Raw genomic sequence first — 16748 nt, 5'->3', positions numbered from 1 at the left:
TACTTACAAATTCTAAATAGGTTTTCTCTCTTTTCATCTCATTTCATATGGTGAGAAAAGATAAATTGCCTTTTATTTTTATTGTGTGTATGTATGTATATAAGTTGCAGCAATGCTGCCTTTGCACAGCGTGTTTCTGACCTCAGCTTTTGGACAGCAAGTCTCAGAGGAATTCATATCCTCAGGAAGAGGCGGGTATTGAAGGTTAGTAGGTGGTGCTTTTTACTGTGGAGTCAATTCCCTGTATAATCTTAAGTGGCACAGTGCCTATTTTCCTCTTCAATTCACGAAATCAAGCTCCAGATCATTTGTCATTAAAGATGAATTTAACTCACATGTAGATGTATAACTGCTCTACAAATTGTTCATCTTACTGAAAGCTATTTAAATAAATGATTAATAGTAATCATTATTCCTTTTGCTCATCCAAGACACATGACTATAATACACGCTGAACTTTTTCAGGATATTTCAAAAGGATACACATTTAGAAGAAAGCCTGCAAAATCAAATAACCATTTAGTCAAAGAAACATTTTTTGCTTCATATTTATTAAATTTTATGACGTTTTCCCCTCACGTGTCAGTAACAAGCTGGTGTGTTCCACTTGTGCAAAATTTTTTCTAATCCTTACCAAATGAGATCTGTTCCATTGGGACAATACTTTTTTCACTTTCTTGTAGTGGTCTGTATAGTAAACCACACACTAAGCTAGGTTGTCTGGGGTCTCGACCTTTACTACTGTCTTTGCCATTGATCTAGAGAGTCCCTTTGTCTCTCTGTTACCTTGCCAATCAAACCAGATAGCAAATTCTTTCAGAGGAAGGCCTTTAGAGTTTGCTCATTAAATACTAAAGGCCTGTTATTTTTGACTCTCAAAGGTTTACATGTAGCTAATTAAAGCATTAGATAATTATAATTAGCAGAAGGTAAGAGACGTTTAATATTGAAGAATGTTCATAAACTGACCATTTTTAGATAGTGAATACATAAGACTACTGTAATTCTCTTCATATTTTTTTGCTTATTAACCTGTTTTACACTGGAGTGATATCATTGACTTTCTGCTGGGGTCTATCTTAAGAGGCAGACTGATTTATAGGGAGCCCTGTGAAGCTATTCCCCTACAAGCTATGGCATTAAGGTTTTTACATAGTGCCACATTAAGATATTAAACTGGGGAAATTAAACATAGAAATTCAATAATAACTTATTTTAACAGATGTTTATGTAGTTTTCTAGATGTTTTGTTAGTCTTTTCAAGTGTTTTGAAAACAAACAGTGATGTGTCATGATAAATTAATTTTTCTCTTTGATGTCTTTATCTATTTTAGGGCAGTGGTCCATATCCAGGTAAAGGATGTCAATGAGTTTTCACCAGCTTTCAAGGAGAGTGTGTATAAGGCCACTGTGACAGAGGGAAAGATCTATGACAGCATACTGCAGGTAGAAGCCATAGATGAGGACTGTTCCCCGCAGTATAGCCAGATCTGCAATTATGAAATTGTGACAACGGATGTTCCTTTTGCTATTGACAGAAATGGTGAGTATGGAGAAGGAGAAATTGTAAGATCTGGGACAGATAGCAGCAATTTCTTTCGATAGTGTAATAACCTATTGATGCTAGCTGGTAACCTGGCTTGAGTTTTATCTCAGGAGTGTAATACTGTTCTCATCTCTGAGAATGAAAGAATCGTTGCACTGGGAAATTCCATCCATTTTACTTAAGATTTGGTAAGAAAATGGCACAGTAATTTATTGTAGAAATTAAAACTCCAGGTTTAGTTGAGCAGTATGTTTCTCTGTCACTCAGTCCATTCTTTTAATTGTCTCAGATCTAGTTTCCCATCCACACGATGGCATTTCCTAACGCAGTATGTAGCTCTACCTAATGGGATTTATTCACTGGTTTGTAGCTAGTCCCATTCTTCTGAACTTTCTGGAGTAGAGTCTAAATGTAGAATTGAATATATGCTTGTTAAAGAATATTAAACTTTCAGGGTGTGGGTCTGCAGATCTACCCATATGTCCTGCTTCCTGAAGCAGATACATTACTCTGCAGTATGGAAGAAAATACGCTTTGGAGAATTAGTATGATTTTTTTAGGGTTTTAGATTTTAGTTGGTTTTCTAATGTATATAATATTATAAGAAAATAATGAACCATATTAAGTTTTCCACATGCAGCAGTTTTTGACCTTGGTGGCCCTGTCTGTTAGCTTCCTGCTTTTCTCACCAGTGAAAAGCACAGAACTCGACAATGAGTTTGGGAGAGGTGGCTGGGCTGCATTAAAAATGTGTTGAATATCCTCTCTCCCATTCTGTGCTTGCTTCGGAAAATAAAAAATAGTAGCTTTGTCTTTCAGGTACTTCAGCAGTCCCATATTGGCATCACTTTGTAGATAAGAGTCCTTGTTATTAATGTTCATGTGTGCACACTTGTGCAGAAGTTCAAAATGGAAATTTCTGTGCTCACAGATTTTGTTTCCCCGAAACAAGCACCCTGTGTGCATGCCCAGCAATGCTCTGATTTATCTTTCCCAACAGAAACATTTAATCCATTTTGTTGTATGTAGAATACACTCTGGAAATTAAATCTGATTTTTGGCCAAACTAGAAAATGAAGGCATGCATGGAGCTATTGTTTTCTCTAGGCAGTCATTTTTATGTTGGGATGTTTTATAAAAACCTTTTCCCCTGTTAAAAAATTATTCATCTTTATTTGTGCAGTTCTCGCACAATGCACAGCTGAGCATCGAAAGATAATAACCTGTTTGCATCAATAAATTGAAAATTACATTGCGGAAAAGAGTCGTCTTGTTATAATACATTGGGAGGCAAGTATACTATATAGGAAGTATAATCATAATGAGTATGTTTGTGTTTAAGTAAATGAGGTCAGCTGGCACAGTAATCTTTTGCCAGAGCAATTGCACAAAGGATTTTTTACAGTAAGTGGGTATTTAAAAGTAGATGTTTATGTGTAATTCCATAGAAGCTTTTCTTCTCTATGGATTTTTTTTCTAATTGCGGAATTTCCCATGTTGTCATAAAAGGAAGTTCTCCATGTTTCCGTTTGAAACCATTATTTTTCCAGAATTCCACGTGACTTGCCAGTATGGGGCTGGCTACTTATAAGAGTTACAGGTGGTTTAATAATTTTCTACCAGGTTTGTTACAGATATGGATAAATAATACACTGAGATTAGTGTGATATAGAGCAGACATTTCTGTTGCTTATGCCTTTTCAGTTCCTATCACACAGTGCAGCTGGCTCATGAGGGATCATGGGTTTTTTACATTCAGAGGCATGATCAAAGGCATGTGAAGTGTCAGGAATCCTTGGTTACATCTTTGTCTTCATGTGCCTGGGACCTGCTTTTCAGCAAAGACAGTGAGAAAATCATTGATTTAAACATGACTTTAAAGCCTGCAGTGAATAACTGGTAGAAGGTTGTAGTAATTGTAGTTTCTTGCTCATGAATTCAATTAATATTTTTTGATCTATTTGTTCACTAAAAGCACAGCGCTGCCACAATCAACAGTAATTGCAGTCTAATTTGCAATTTTTTTAGATAATGGTAATTGCTTAAACCCACTGGGATTAGAGACAGAGTTAGAATAGATGGTTGCACTTCTATTTTGTGACAGAAATATGTTGCTTAGTTCCAACACATTTCACTGCTGAGAATGTGTCTCTCTGCCAGCTGATATAAGCTTTCTCTGATGCAAATTCTTTGGCATTGTGCCTATTTTTGTTACCTATGGGATGATTAAAATAGATGTATGAGACACCTGGGACTGTCTATTAATGCTGAGCTAATTAGGATTTTGTTTATAGTAATTTTTTACCCATTGTGAAAAACAAATCTAGGTTCTTGTGTCTTCTGTAAGTTATGATTTTTTTGTGCTTTTCAGTAACATAAGTGTAGAATTTCATTGCCCAGAAAGAGCATTTAACTAGATGCTTAGAATCAAATCTAAATATTGCAGAGGGCCCAAAAGTAAGGAGGGTGTGAGGAAAACATACCATTATCAGTCCCAGATCGTGGTGGGTTTTTTTTTCACCACTAACCTATGAAACTAACCACAAACACAGGCCTTTAGAAAGATGAACATGCTATTCTGTTAGCTTTTTTCTTTTGGCAGATCATTGTCTTTTTAGGCAAAGCTTATTTCTTCTATCTAGATCAATCCAGGGATAATTTTGTTGTCCTGAAAAAAATATTTTACACATTGGGTGGGGAACATTTGCAGAAAGGAAGAGAGAACCCTCCAGACTATAGCAGTGCACTGTCTACATCACATCACCAAACTGTATGAGGCACAAGTTGATGGGCAGCCAGCACTGGCACTGGAAGCAGCATTCAGCTCTGGTGTAGTTGTTATAGATCACTGTAGGTTAGGCACCTAAAGGTAGGTAATATAAAGCTTCCCATTTACATTTGGTGATTTTGACCCTTGTATATTTTTTGTTAATAAAGTTACATTGTGTTATGAAACCATAACACTAATAAAATTTACTCTTGTATATGACGAGCCTAACCTGAAAGGTAATGAACTCTTGGTCATAAAAGACAATCATGTTAAAGGCATAGAACAAATCTGTTATTTGCTATGCAAAGAATTGGAACTAAAGGTGTTAGATATGTTTTGAGACTTCTGCATGCAGTTTAGTCTAGTTGTCTTCTTAGCAGAGAATCCCAATCATCACGTGAGTTATCAATATTGCGTAGGCTTTTTTTCAGGCAACAGAAAAATTAAACCACAAAGCACAGATCTGTTGTAATGCCAGCAGAACATTTCTATGCATTTCCTGCCTTCCTTTGTCAGGGATCATGGTCAGATGATCAGAGAATTTAGATATAGATACAAATTCTGTAATGGCCCAGACTACTTTCATCTCTAAAATGGGGATAACTGTATTTGCCACCCACCACTGGGAAGCACTTCACATATACATCAGTATGAAGATTTTGCCAAGAAAGGTTTGACTAGATGATCCTTGAGGTCCCTTCCAACCTGGTATTCTATGATTCTGTGAAGGTGAATTACTGACTTACCTGTCCAGTCAGTACAGGTTCCATCAAGTTACATAGGATAGAAAACAGATGTGAATAGGATCTCACAAGGTATCCTTTACAGCACTGAGATCTGTGTTAGCAGCTATGCAAACTTCATATTGTCAGAAAAGTAGTGAAACTTTATAGTTAAGCACTTGCATGTGATGTTTATTTACTAAACTACAATTTCTTTCCGTTATCATTGAAAAGTCCACCTTTTTGGCAAGAAGCAATTCTAATCCTTCAATTGACTTATGGTCAAATACAGGTCCTGGTGGCTCTTGACAGCTGGGAATGTTGAATTGCCACTCCTATGAGTGGACTGAAGTCAGAGGCCACTCATGTAACAATGCTAGCCCTCTTGTAAGAGTTAGGAGGTTCAGTTTTATACTTCTTATACACACAGGAAGGAAGCATAGAATTTAAGAAGGAATTGCCATAGTAAGTTGGTCAAGTCTTTCCCTGTTCTTGTGACTGCTCCAAAATATAATGAAAGACAGCCATAAAAGAGGGAAGTCTGTATGAAATTATCCCCAAAACTGACCCTGAAGAAAGAGAGGTGTAAATGTGTGTGTCCTTAGGAAAGAATGTTTATATTCCTGTTGTCACTCACCTGTTTTTCTATTTTTAAATCTGTCATAGATTTGGGTATTTACAGGAAAAGGCAGAGATTTAGAAAGACTGAAAAAAAAAAAAAAATATGGCCTAATTGTGAACTGTGTAGAAAAATACTTACTTTTCGCATTAAAATTTTCATTTTTTAAAGTTATTGATCACCTTTTGGTTTATGGGTGAGATGTAAATAGAAATGCTCAGTCTATCATTTCTAAAACTTTAATGTCTGTATCTATACTGCTTCCCTTCTGTGTCTACTTTTTAATCATATTGATCAAATTGTAAAATAACAAAGAAGCATAAAGCATCAGAGGTAACAGAAAAATAGAATAATTAGAAAATCAATAAGCTATTGAGTAACATCTGCAAGATATCCAAATGACCTTTCAGAATCTTTGTTGTCCAAATCTTAAAAGACCATAATGAAATACAAGTCTTGGAAGACAGATTTAGTGAAATGCAAATGTGTTGTTATGATTTATAGATCTTAGAGGACAGTTAATGTGCCATGAAAATTCTACCAGTCTGCTAATGTAGATTCAGACAATTTTGGTTTCTTCAGAATTATCTTTGCTGATCATGGACTAAAATAACACCAAGGAGAACCAAATAGGGAAGTATAAAGATTCATGTAAGAAATAATATAATACAGAAAGGAAGGTATAACTGTGCAGATATTAAGTGTATACAGTGGCAGTTTTTCATTAGATCCTCTTAGGTACTAATCAAGCAATTCAAGATAGTAAAATGGATAGGTTAAATTGTTTTGTCGGTTTACTCTGCCTAGATAAGGAGCCGACTGAGAGTTTACAAATCAGGATTAAAGGGAAGACAGGGGCAAGAGACATTACAGTGGGGGTCTGCTACAGGCCACCTGACCAGGAAGACTGAGCAGCTGAGGCCCTCTATAGACAGATAGGAACAACTTCACATTCACAAGCCTTGGTCCTTATGGGGGACTTCAACCACCCTGATATCTGTGGGAGGGACAACACAGCAGGGCACAAGCAATCCAGGAGGTTCCTGGAATGTACTGATGATAACTTCATCCTCCAAGTGATGGAGGAGCCAAAAAGAAGAGGTGCTATGCTGGACCTTGTTCTCACCAACAAGGAGGGGCTGGTGGGAAGTGTGGAGCTCAAGGGCAGCCTTGGCTGCAGTGACCATGAAATGATGGAATTCAGGATCCTTAGGGCAGTGAGGAAGATGTGCAGCAAGCTCACTACCCTGGACTTCAAGAAAGCAGACTTTGGCCTCTTCAGGGATCTGCTTGACATAGTAGCATGGGATAAAGCCCTGGAGGGAAGAAGGGCCCAAGAAAGCTGGTTGATATTCAAGGCTGACCTCCTCTAAGCTCAGGAGTGATGCATCCCAACAAAGAGGAAGTCAGGTAAGACTGCCAGGAGGCTGCATGAATGAACAAGGAGCTCTTGGATAAGCTCAAACACAAAAAGGAAGCCTACAGAGGGTAGAAGCAAGGACAGGTAGCCTGGGAGGCATACAGAGAAACTGTCCAAGCAGCCAGGGATCAGGTTAGGAAGGCCAAAGTCCTGATAGAAATAAATCTGGCCTGGGATGTCAAGGGCAACAAGAAAATCTTCTCTAGGTACATTGGTGATAAAAGGAAGACTAGGGAAAACGTGGGACCTCTGTGGAAGGGAATTGGTAAACCTAGTTACCAGAGATATGGAGAAGGCTGAGGTACTCAACAGCTTGTTTGCCTCAGTCTTCAGTGGCAAGTGCTCCAGCCACACCCCCAACATTCAGAAGGCAAAGGTGGGGACCAGAGAATGAAGAACCAACCACTGTAGGAGAAGGTCAGGTTTGAGACATGCCGGCAATGCCAACGTGCCTAACACAGATACTTTAACCAGCACCTATGGGAATCAGATCACTGTATTTGATTAGACTCCAGGTTTTGGATGCTCCCCATTACAAATTTAGCCCACACAACTTGATTTTGCAGATCCATGCTTGAAAGCAGTTGCTATGTGTAGCATTGTTACAGAATAAGTTTGTTTCTTGAAGTCTAGAACAAACATTGTCATTCAAAAAGATGGTATAACAAATAGCCCTGAGCAAAACTGTGAAATGTATTAAAAGTCTCAAGATTCAATTTGAGTAAGAAGTGGAAATAGACAATTAAAATGCTGAACTCATTAATTACAGGAACATACATTGGGCATGGTAATCTTCCAGTTCTGCAGGGAGTACCCTGATCCCTTTTTTTGTAGAATTTGTAATGTCTTTGTTCCCAAAACAGGTAATTTGTCACCTTTAAATATCTGCTGAGTTGTATATTCCATGTGATAACTCTGTGCTGCCATATCAAATACCACTAATTGAGAAGGTGATTCTGGGGGTTTTCCTGTTTTTAAAACCCAGGGAAAGGTGTCAAAAGGGCTAAAAATCTCTCTCACATGAAGGGTAATAGGTTTAGGGGAAAAAAGAAAGACATGTTAGGCTGGGGAGATGTTCACCAGTAGCTTTCAGGAATGTGGCTGCTGTGTTGAAGTAGTATATTCTGGGAAGATGTGGAAAATCAGGTTACACCTGCTCATACTTTACATTTCAAGATGTAACTGCTAATGATTCTTACAGTCTTACTTTAGAAAGTGTTGTTGAGCAGATGTTTTCTAATATAAACATGCCCGTATTATATTCATAGCATCTTATATTTGCCTAAGAATTTATTTATTCTCTGCTGGATTGAAAGAAGATACTGCCCGTTCCTCATAACTCTTCTGTCTGTGGATGTCCCATATGCTTCAAAGAGCTTTCTGATCACAAAGAACTTAATTAACCAGCACCCAAACATTATAGTCTTGTATGTGTTTAACCAAGAAGTAATTTCTGAATGTTATTGTATTGAATCTATAGGTAACATCAGAAACACTGAGAAACTGAACTATGATAAACAGCACCAGTATGAGATAATGGTAACAGCTTTTGACTGTGGGCAAAAACATGCAACAGAAGATGTCTTAGTACGAGTCAATGTCAAACCAGTATGCAAACCAGGCTGGCAAGGTAAGGTTTAATAGTTTATATATTTAATTATTTTTTATAAATCTCATTTCTTTACAGTTTTTCATCTACCTCATGGTAAGGAAACTAGTGTGCTTATTGAAGTGATACAGAAAACTATTACTATCTCTTATGTTTACTTCATTCCATGGCTGTTAAAAAAGTGGATAATAATACCATATTTACTTACATTTGCTATGTTTCTTCTCTAGTCAGAACACAGAACAGATTAGGGGGAAAAAATTATTTTCTAATAAGGTATTTTATAATACAGTCTGAATATGCCGAAACATTTGAAAAACACTTCTGAGTTGCCTTTTTCCTACTACTCCTTTAAATAAAACTTTTGAAGACACCATGACATGGAAGTTTTTCCATGTGTGCCAGAGTTGTTGATTATCTTGTTCCAGGTACAGAATTGGCTTTCATGTACATGTATGCATGAGTCAAGGCATGCTCAACCAGCAGTGGGAGTGAAAGGCTTTTTTTTTTTTTTTTTTTTTGCCTGATTACTATCTTTATATTGAGGCATTTCAGTAGCAATTGATTTTTTTAAAAGATTGTAAGGATCTACAGTCTACTCTGTCTAGAACAGAGAAAAACCCATCTGGCAATGTACTAGGAAGATAGATATGCCACAAATTATAAGGAATTAAGATGAAAATGAGAGCTGGATTAGGGACAAACCAAGTGGATGTAACCATGTTATGCAGATGTCATTCAGGACTAACCTGACCTTCATAATCGTAATTTTTAAACAGAATGATTGAGAAGGAAAAAAAAGTCAGTTTCGCTCTTGTACTTGAAGGTAAATTTGTAGACTGACATTTAAAAGGAGAAAAGGTTTTCTTTGTAAAATGAGAAGCCTTGTTTAGAGGACCTTGAAATGAAATGTGTACAGTATTATGATTCCATTTTCACAGTCCTCACTGAGAACACGACGACATTTTAATTTTAAATCGATGTACTAGTTACCCACCCACCGAAGTATTTTGAAGAGCATTTTTTTTTAACAAAAATAGAATAACTATGAACTATTTCCACATTTTCTGATCTTGCAAAATAAATCCCATGTTTTATTCTATAAAACAAATATGGTCTCTTTACACTGTAGAAATGTTCTCTTTCCATTTTATGGAGTAATCTCAAAGAAATTAAATACTCCTTACTTAGCTTGGAATTTGTATTAAAATGGGTGCAATTGTTGGTTTTTAAAATTTCCATATTATTTCCATTTAGGTATTTTATTGATTGAATAATTTTTGCAAAGATACCTTAGGAATGGTGTCTTTATATTGTCCAATAATGTCATACTTATTTCATAGTTCAAGCATTAATTATAGGAGAGATGGTCATTGCTCATCCCATCAGATGGGTATAGATACCAGGTAGCCAATAAAAGTAAAAGAAACAACATCAAATAAAGTTTGTTTATTGTTTGAGATTTTTTAAATGTTTTGTTCATCTTAGATAATGTGAAGTGTTTAGAAGGTATTTAAGTTTTTATGAAAAGCAGGAATTCAGCTATTGTTATTTTATGCATGCAAAATTTTTCTCTTCTAGAACTCAGAGCTGTATGTGTCTGATTGTTTGGTTAACACTAGTTGGTGTTTAATATGAGAGGCAGCTAGCTTGTTATTTTTAGTGTGATGGTGGAAAATAGAGAAAACAGCATATATAAAGCAAGAGCTTTTAAAAAAAGAATGCAATACATAAAGTTTAAAGCAGCTTGTCTAAAGCATCTCAGATAGGAAAGGATATGCTTTGATAGCATTCATTATGCTTGAATTTGGGCTTTTTGTTTATTTCTGTGGCAATTTGGCACAACTATTCTTTCTCCCTTCTGATCTGATAAAGTTTTATGATAGGTCTTTATCATGGGCGAGGTTAAAACTATGAAATAGTTCAGTACATATTCCGTGCCATCCATGTGGAATTGTACCTTTCCATCTGTCAAATGGGTGACTGCTTCACTTCACTGGCATGTCTCCAGGTCAAATGGCATAAAGTGCAGGAGGATAGTGATTGCCTAATCAGGGTATAAACTTTTTAGGTAAACAGTTGGGTAGATATCACTTCAGTTCTTAATTACGAAGTCATTAATCATAATTTGAAAATCACTGTAACATAATACTTCCAGAAATTTCTACATTTCTCTTAATTAGTTTTTTTTTTTATGCCTACTTATTTTTAAAGGTGAAGATAGTCACATAGGTGGTGATGTTTTCTATTTTGGGCCAATATCTGTGAAAATTAATTCTTGCTAGGAAAAAAACCCATCAAATAAGCAAAACAAGCAAAACTTAATAATAGTATTTTCAGTACTTAAAGAGGAAATGTGGAGAGTGGGAATGGAAGATATTTATAGTGTCCTTTCTTACCTGTGTCTGTCACTCTGTGACCTCAGCACACAGAGGCAGCCAGCAGGTATGCTCCATCTTTGAAATAATGATATGTTTGAAAAGATTGAATGACCAAGGGAGGTACAATGATGTTTTGCTTGACAGAGAAGATGAACATTCTGAGTCTTTGGTTATAATATAAAAGTTGCCAGAATAAAATCTATTGTTATCTTTCTTGTCCTTCAGTGTTAGCTTGAACGAATAAATACTTATAATTTCAATTCATAGCACTGGCAGTTCTTAAAAGTTACTGGCTTTAGTAATCTGAAATATTCCGCAGTTCTTTCTGTGATTATTGTGAATAGAGACTGTACTAGTCTAATGCAAATGAAATTTCAATGCAGATACCCTTCAAATAACCTCCATTGTGCAGGGGTAGGATGGGGGAGAGTAGGTTTACGTAAAACAAGGTACAAAATTATTCCTGTTTCTAGAGGCTAACTCCACACATGACTGACAAGTATAGCAGAGCAAGTAAGATTCAACAAGCCCAGGTGCTATCCTTTAAACACCGTTTCCTTGGACTAATAGCATCTAAGTCTTTATTAAATCTAGGAGTTACTTCCCTGCTCTTTGAAAAGGGACATGAATATGCAATCAGCAAGAATTCTCACACAGACATTTTCAGCAAACAAGCCTTCCCTCTATAAAGAGGCTACTTTAGAATCAAACTTGACCCACATGGACATTGAACCATCCTGAGCAGACCATTCTGAAATATTTAGTGTCCTAAGCAAGCTAAAAATGTAAATCAATGAACTGAATTAATTCCTAATCAGTTATTTTAATTGGAAAGTCTCATCAACATGTTTTGTCAATTGACTTGTACAGTTACACTAAAAATTCTCTTCATGCTATCTGTGTGTTAATTTCCATGTTTTTCGAGCAATGGAGTGATCACTTACTGCCAGGTAGTAAGGAGACTACATTATAAAGAAATGCTAGATGGTAGTACTTCTGACACCATAATAGGTAGATTTGCAGTTGAAGTTATTTCTATTTTTTAAAAAAAAAAAAAAAAAAAAAAAAAAAAAAAACAAAAAACCCCCACAGATAGTGGGTTTCCATACCAATAAAAATGCTGTTTTCTTCAGCACATTCCCTGGGGTTCTGTCCATTCCTCCAGGGCTTTGTCTTTGTTTCAGTTCTGTGGACACAGAGTAGACATTACACTTTTTCCTTGTAGATTGACTTCCAGTGTGGTTCTCTTCACTACAGTGGTTTTAATGTCACAAGTATTGATTTCTGTAAAGTTACTTCTGCCTTATTCAGAGCAGGGTAGCCAGGCTTCTGACAACATGGTACTAAATATTCTTATAGTACTTTCATTAAAAAACATGAGGTGAAATAAGAAAGAGTTAAAAACCTGTAATCAGCACCATGTTTTCTGTAGCTTATTTATGGCACCATAATATTGTCTTTTCTTATTTCTGCTAGTTTTAGGAACAGTCTTCATAAAAATGAAGATGTTACTGTCCCCCCTAGTGGGATAACAAATGGAAATAAAATATATAACAATGTGATGTGAAAGATGCAAGATAGCAGAAAGTTGAAAACAATTATTCCTGTACCATACTCTCCGGTGAATTATGAACTACATGGGGAGGAAAAAAAAAGAGGAGTCTAGCCTCAAAAATTGAAAAGCAGAATCATGTCCCGAAAAACTTAAAATATGTTTTGAGACTGCTAGAAGTCTGCTCAGTTATTGACAATTAAACCAAAAGTCAGGTTGTTCCCATAAAATGCAGTTGATTTCAGACAGGAAGCAGTTATTAAGGCATAAAGCAAAAAAGCTCCTCTAAACTAATCAGCTGAATAACCCCGTAAAGTATCAGAGGACTCTGCCATTTCTGAAACAAACAGGGAAAGTTGAATGTGTTTCTTGGGGACATAAGCATGTAACAAAGACAGCAGTCCAAGTCATATTGTCTACTCTGACCAAATAGGACTTTTTTTTTTTCCTGCCAAATTTAATATGGCCCTCGGATATGCAATGCTCACTAACTACTAAGAGAAAATTAGGACTCTGATTAGAAAACAGGATTTCACAGCATCCAGCCTTAAGTCTTTTACTAATTTAAAAGTATTTCCTACATTTATCTTTAAGTCCTATGAACCGATATACACACTTAACCTAATTACCTGAGGTAACAATATAAAGTAGAAGTTCCTTAAAAATTAATCTCAAAAAAAATGTCCTTAAAAATTCAATGACTTTCCACTTAGTTTTTGCTTAAAATGCTTTTGAAATAAAAATTTCTTTTCGTTTATTTACCTTATAGAGTATAATAAATATTTAATGAGTCGTTAATGTATCACAGATACTGCATGTTACTTTTTAAAAGCATGTAGAGCTCACTATAGCTTTGCTAGCACCATTACACACATTTTTACCACTTCTTATACATTTAAGAGTTATTCAGAGGCCCTGTACAGGACAGATCAGCTCACTGTTCCTGCTGAAATATAGTATTTCTTTTGTTCAGAGGAGGGCAGGACCTTCTCTTCTAGTAGCAAAGTGATTTTACATCACTTCTGAGTCAACATACTTCATAGATGCAATTCTCAGTAGATGCTGAGTGATTTTAGAAGGGTATTCATGTGGGCTTTCTAGTAAAATCCAATTACCGAGGAAAACCAAAACTGTGTTGGCTTTTGAGCTGTTAGTGCTTTTAACAAGGAGCAATATGATTACTAAAGCAATTGTGTATTTGGAGGAGGCTGGTCAAGTACAGAAACCTTGCTTATAAAAATAATTATTCCTAGTCTTCAGGAACAATTTTAAAGGCTCAAATATATTCTGCAATAAATATAAATCAATTTCTGTTCTTCGTGTATACATATCTAGCAGATTAAAATGCGATGCTTGTGTTGTCTTAGCTATGAAATATTTACACATATTTTTAAAAATTGAATTTATTGCAAAGCAGGGAGCATTTATGCCAGTCTAGTCTGGGAGCTGCTGTGCATGCATTAGCCATACATCCTTAAAATAAGGTAATAATAATGCAATGCTTACATTCAGCTATTTACTTGAATGACATCATTTTAGTAGAATATCCACTCTTTAAACTCCCATTTCAGACATTTCAAAATTAATTGAACTTCTGAGTATTTTTGATTTGAGCTCAAAGTTTACTTAAGTTCATAATAATTTATGCATCAGCATTATTTTTTCTGTTTGAATGCTAGACACATTTACAGAAAGCAGTCAGTTTCAGTCTAATTTAAGATATGCTCTCCTTTCCTCAGCAAATTCTATGTAGGTATTACAGCTAAATACATCTTTCCTGAACATTCTAGATAAGGTGTTTTCACGTTTCTTTTTACCATAGCCTCTTACTGCAAACACAGTACTTTACGTATTCCAAGACTAGCTTTCTTTTGCCTGGCTGTACCAGACTGGTGGCTCATGGACATGCTGTTATTCAGTTAATGGAATCAGCTCTTTTCCCATGTGTAGTTTTTCAGTGATGACTTACCAGTTTACTGAAGTTCCTGAGCATGTTACTGGCACTTTGCATCATTACTACAAAGCAATATTTCTGTAACACCAGTTCTCAAGGTCATCTTATTCTGTGCCTGGGATATCCTCTTTCTATATTGACTTCCAATACAGAATTGCCTTCCAGTTTTATCACCAGAGGAAGTAATTAATGCGTTCTAGTTTTGTGCCAAGACCATTAATGGAAATATCAAAACAGGCAGATTCACAAGGATCTTTTCTAGTTACTTCTCTTCATACCATGAACTTTTCATTTTCAGAGTAACATATTATTGCCCTCTCTTTGGGCAGTTCTCTATGGTCTGGTGAAGCTCCTGCTGACCGGAAAAAGGGAAACATAACCCCCATTTTTAAAAAGGGAGAAAAAGAGGGCCTGGGGAACTACAGACCAATCTCACTGGAGTCTCACCTCTGTGCCTGGCAAGATCATGGAGCAGATTCTCCTGGAAACTGTGCTAGTGCAAATGGAAAATAAGGATGTGATGGGTGACAGCCAAAATGGCTTCACTAATGGCAAATAACACCTGACAAATTTGGTGGCCTTCTATGACAGGGTTACAGTGTTGGTGGATAAGGGAAGAGCAACTGACATCATCTATCTGGGCTTGTGCAAAGCTTCTGATACTATCCCACGTGACATCCTTGTCTCTAAATTGGAGAGACATGGATTTGATGGATAAGGAATTGCCTGGGTGGTCACCCTCAAAGAGTTGCAGCCAACAGCTCGATGCCCCAGTGGGGAGCAGTGACGAGTGACGTTCCTCAGGGGTCGGTGTTGGGGCCGGTGCTGTTTAACATCTCTGTTGGTGACACGGACAGTGGGATTGAGCGCACCCTTAGCAAGTTCACTGACAACACTGAGCTGTGTGGTGTGGACGACACCCTGGAGGGAAGGGATGGGCCATCCAGAGGGATCTGGACAGGCTGGAGAGGTGGGACATGCAAACCTCATGGAGTTCAACAAGGGCAAAGGCAAGGTCCTGCACATAGGTTGGGGTAATCCCCAGCACAAACATAGGCTGGGTGAGGAGTGGATTGAGAGCAGCCCTGAGGAGAAGGACTTGGGGGCATTAGGGGATGGAAAACTGACTATGAGCCAGCAATGTGAGCTCACAGCCCAGAAAGCCAACTGTGTCCTGGGCTGAATCCAGAAAAGGGTGGCCAGCACGTCAAGGGAGGGGATTCTCCCCCTCTATTCCACTCTCGTGAGCCCCCCACTGCAGTGCTGTGTCCAGCTCTGGGGACACCAGCATCAGAAGGACATGGACCTGCTTGAGTGGGTCCAGAAGAGGCCACGAGAGGGGGGCTGGAGCACTTCCCTTATGAGGAACCATTAGGGTTTGGGGTGGTATTCACTGTCACTAGTTCAGGCACAAGGGCTATTCCATTATAGTTCACTAACTCCTACAGTAGCAGACTTTACCACTATCCTGCTGTAGTCCAAATTTCTGTCTACCTCTTTTTTGTTGTTTTTTTAAACTATCAGCATGCTTCAGAAAGAAAAGGTATACATGGATGCTTCTTTATGCTTATAAGACCTGCATTCAAATCATGCACCAGCAAAGCATGGTGCTTAGCAGGGCTTTGGAAATTATTCCTTCTAGTATAGTCTTCTCTTTGCTATGGAAAAGCTGTAACTGGGTCAGACTTTCTGATTATGATTTTCTTATCACAGTATCACACAATTGTCTAGGTTGGAAAAGACCTTGAAAATCATCTAGTCCAAACATTTACTTAACAATGACAGTTCCCAACTATACCATGTCCCTAAGCCCTAAACAACCCTACTCTTGTCAGCGAGCTGTAGAGGGCGATGAGGTCTCCCCTCAGCCTCCTCTTCTCCAGACTAAACACCCCAGTTCCCTCAGCCGCTCCCCGTACGACCTGTGCTCCAGACCCTGCACCAGCTCCGTTGCCCTTCTCTGGACACGCTCGAGTCATTCAATGTCCTTTTTGTAGTGAGGGGCCCAAAACTGAACCCAGGAATCGAGGGGCGGCCTCACCAGTGCCGAGTACAGGGGTCAGATCCCTTCCCTGTCCCTGCTGGCCACGCTATTGCTGACACAAGCCAGGATGCCATTGGCCTTCTTGGCCCCCTGGGCACACTGCTGGCTCCTGTTCAGCCGGCTGTCAATCA

The 16748-nt window shown here is 37.6% G+C and overlaps 1 protein-coding gene across 2 annotated transcripts in view; it reads left to right on the top strand.

The window, feature by feature from the left end:
* CLSTN2 (calsyntenin 2) overlaps window positions 1-16748 on the top strand; it is a 361722-nt gene that overhangs the window by 273249 nt on the left and 71725 nt on the right. For both annotated transcript variants that reach the window (XM_026854581.1, XM_026854582.1), the window contains 2 exons: window positions 1335-1543; window positions 8558-8707. In XM_026854581.1, coding sequence (XP_026710382.1) covers window positions 1335-1543; window positions 8558-8707 — 359 coding nt within the window. The remainder of the gene's footprint in view (window positions 1-1334; window positions 1544-8557; window positions 8708-16748) is intronic.

The sequence above is a fragment of the Athene cunicularia genome (genome assembly GCF_003259725.1).
Source record: "Athene cunicularia isolate RWA chromosome 9 unlocalized genomic scaffold, athCun1 chr9_part1, whole genome shotgun sequence".
In the NCBI taxonomy this organism is placed as follows: domain Eukaryota; kingdom Metazoa; phylum Chordata; class Aves; order Strigiformes; family Strigidae; genus Athene; species Athene cunicularia.
The sequence above is the reverse complement of the archived record's forward strand: the minus strand, read 5'-3'. Positions and strand labels throughout refer to the sequence as shown.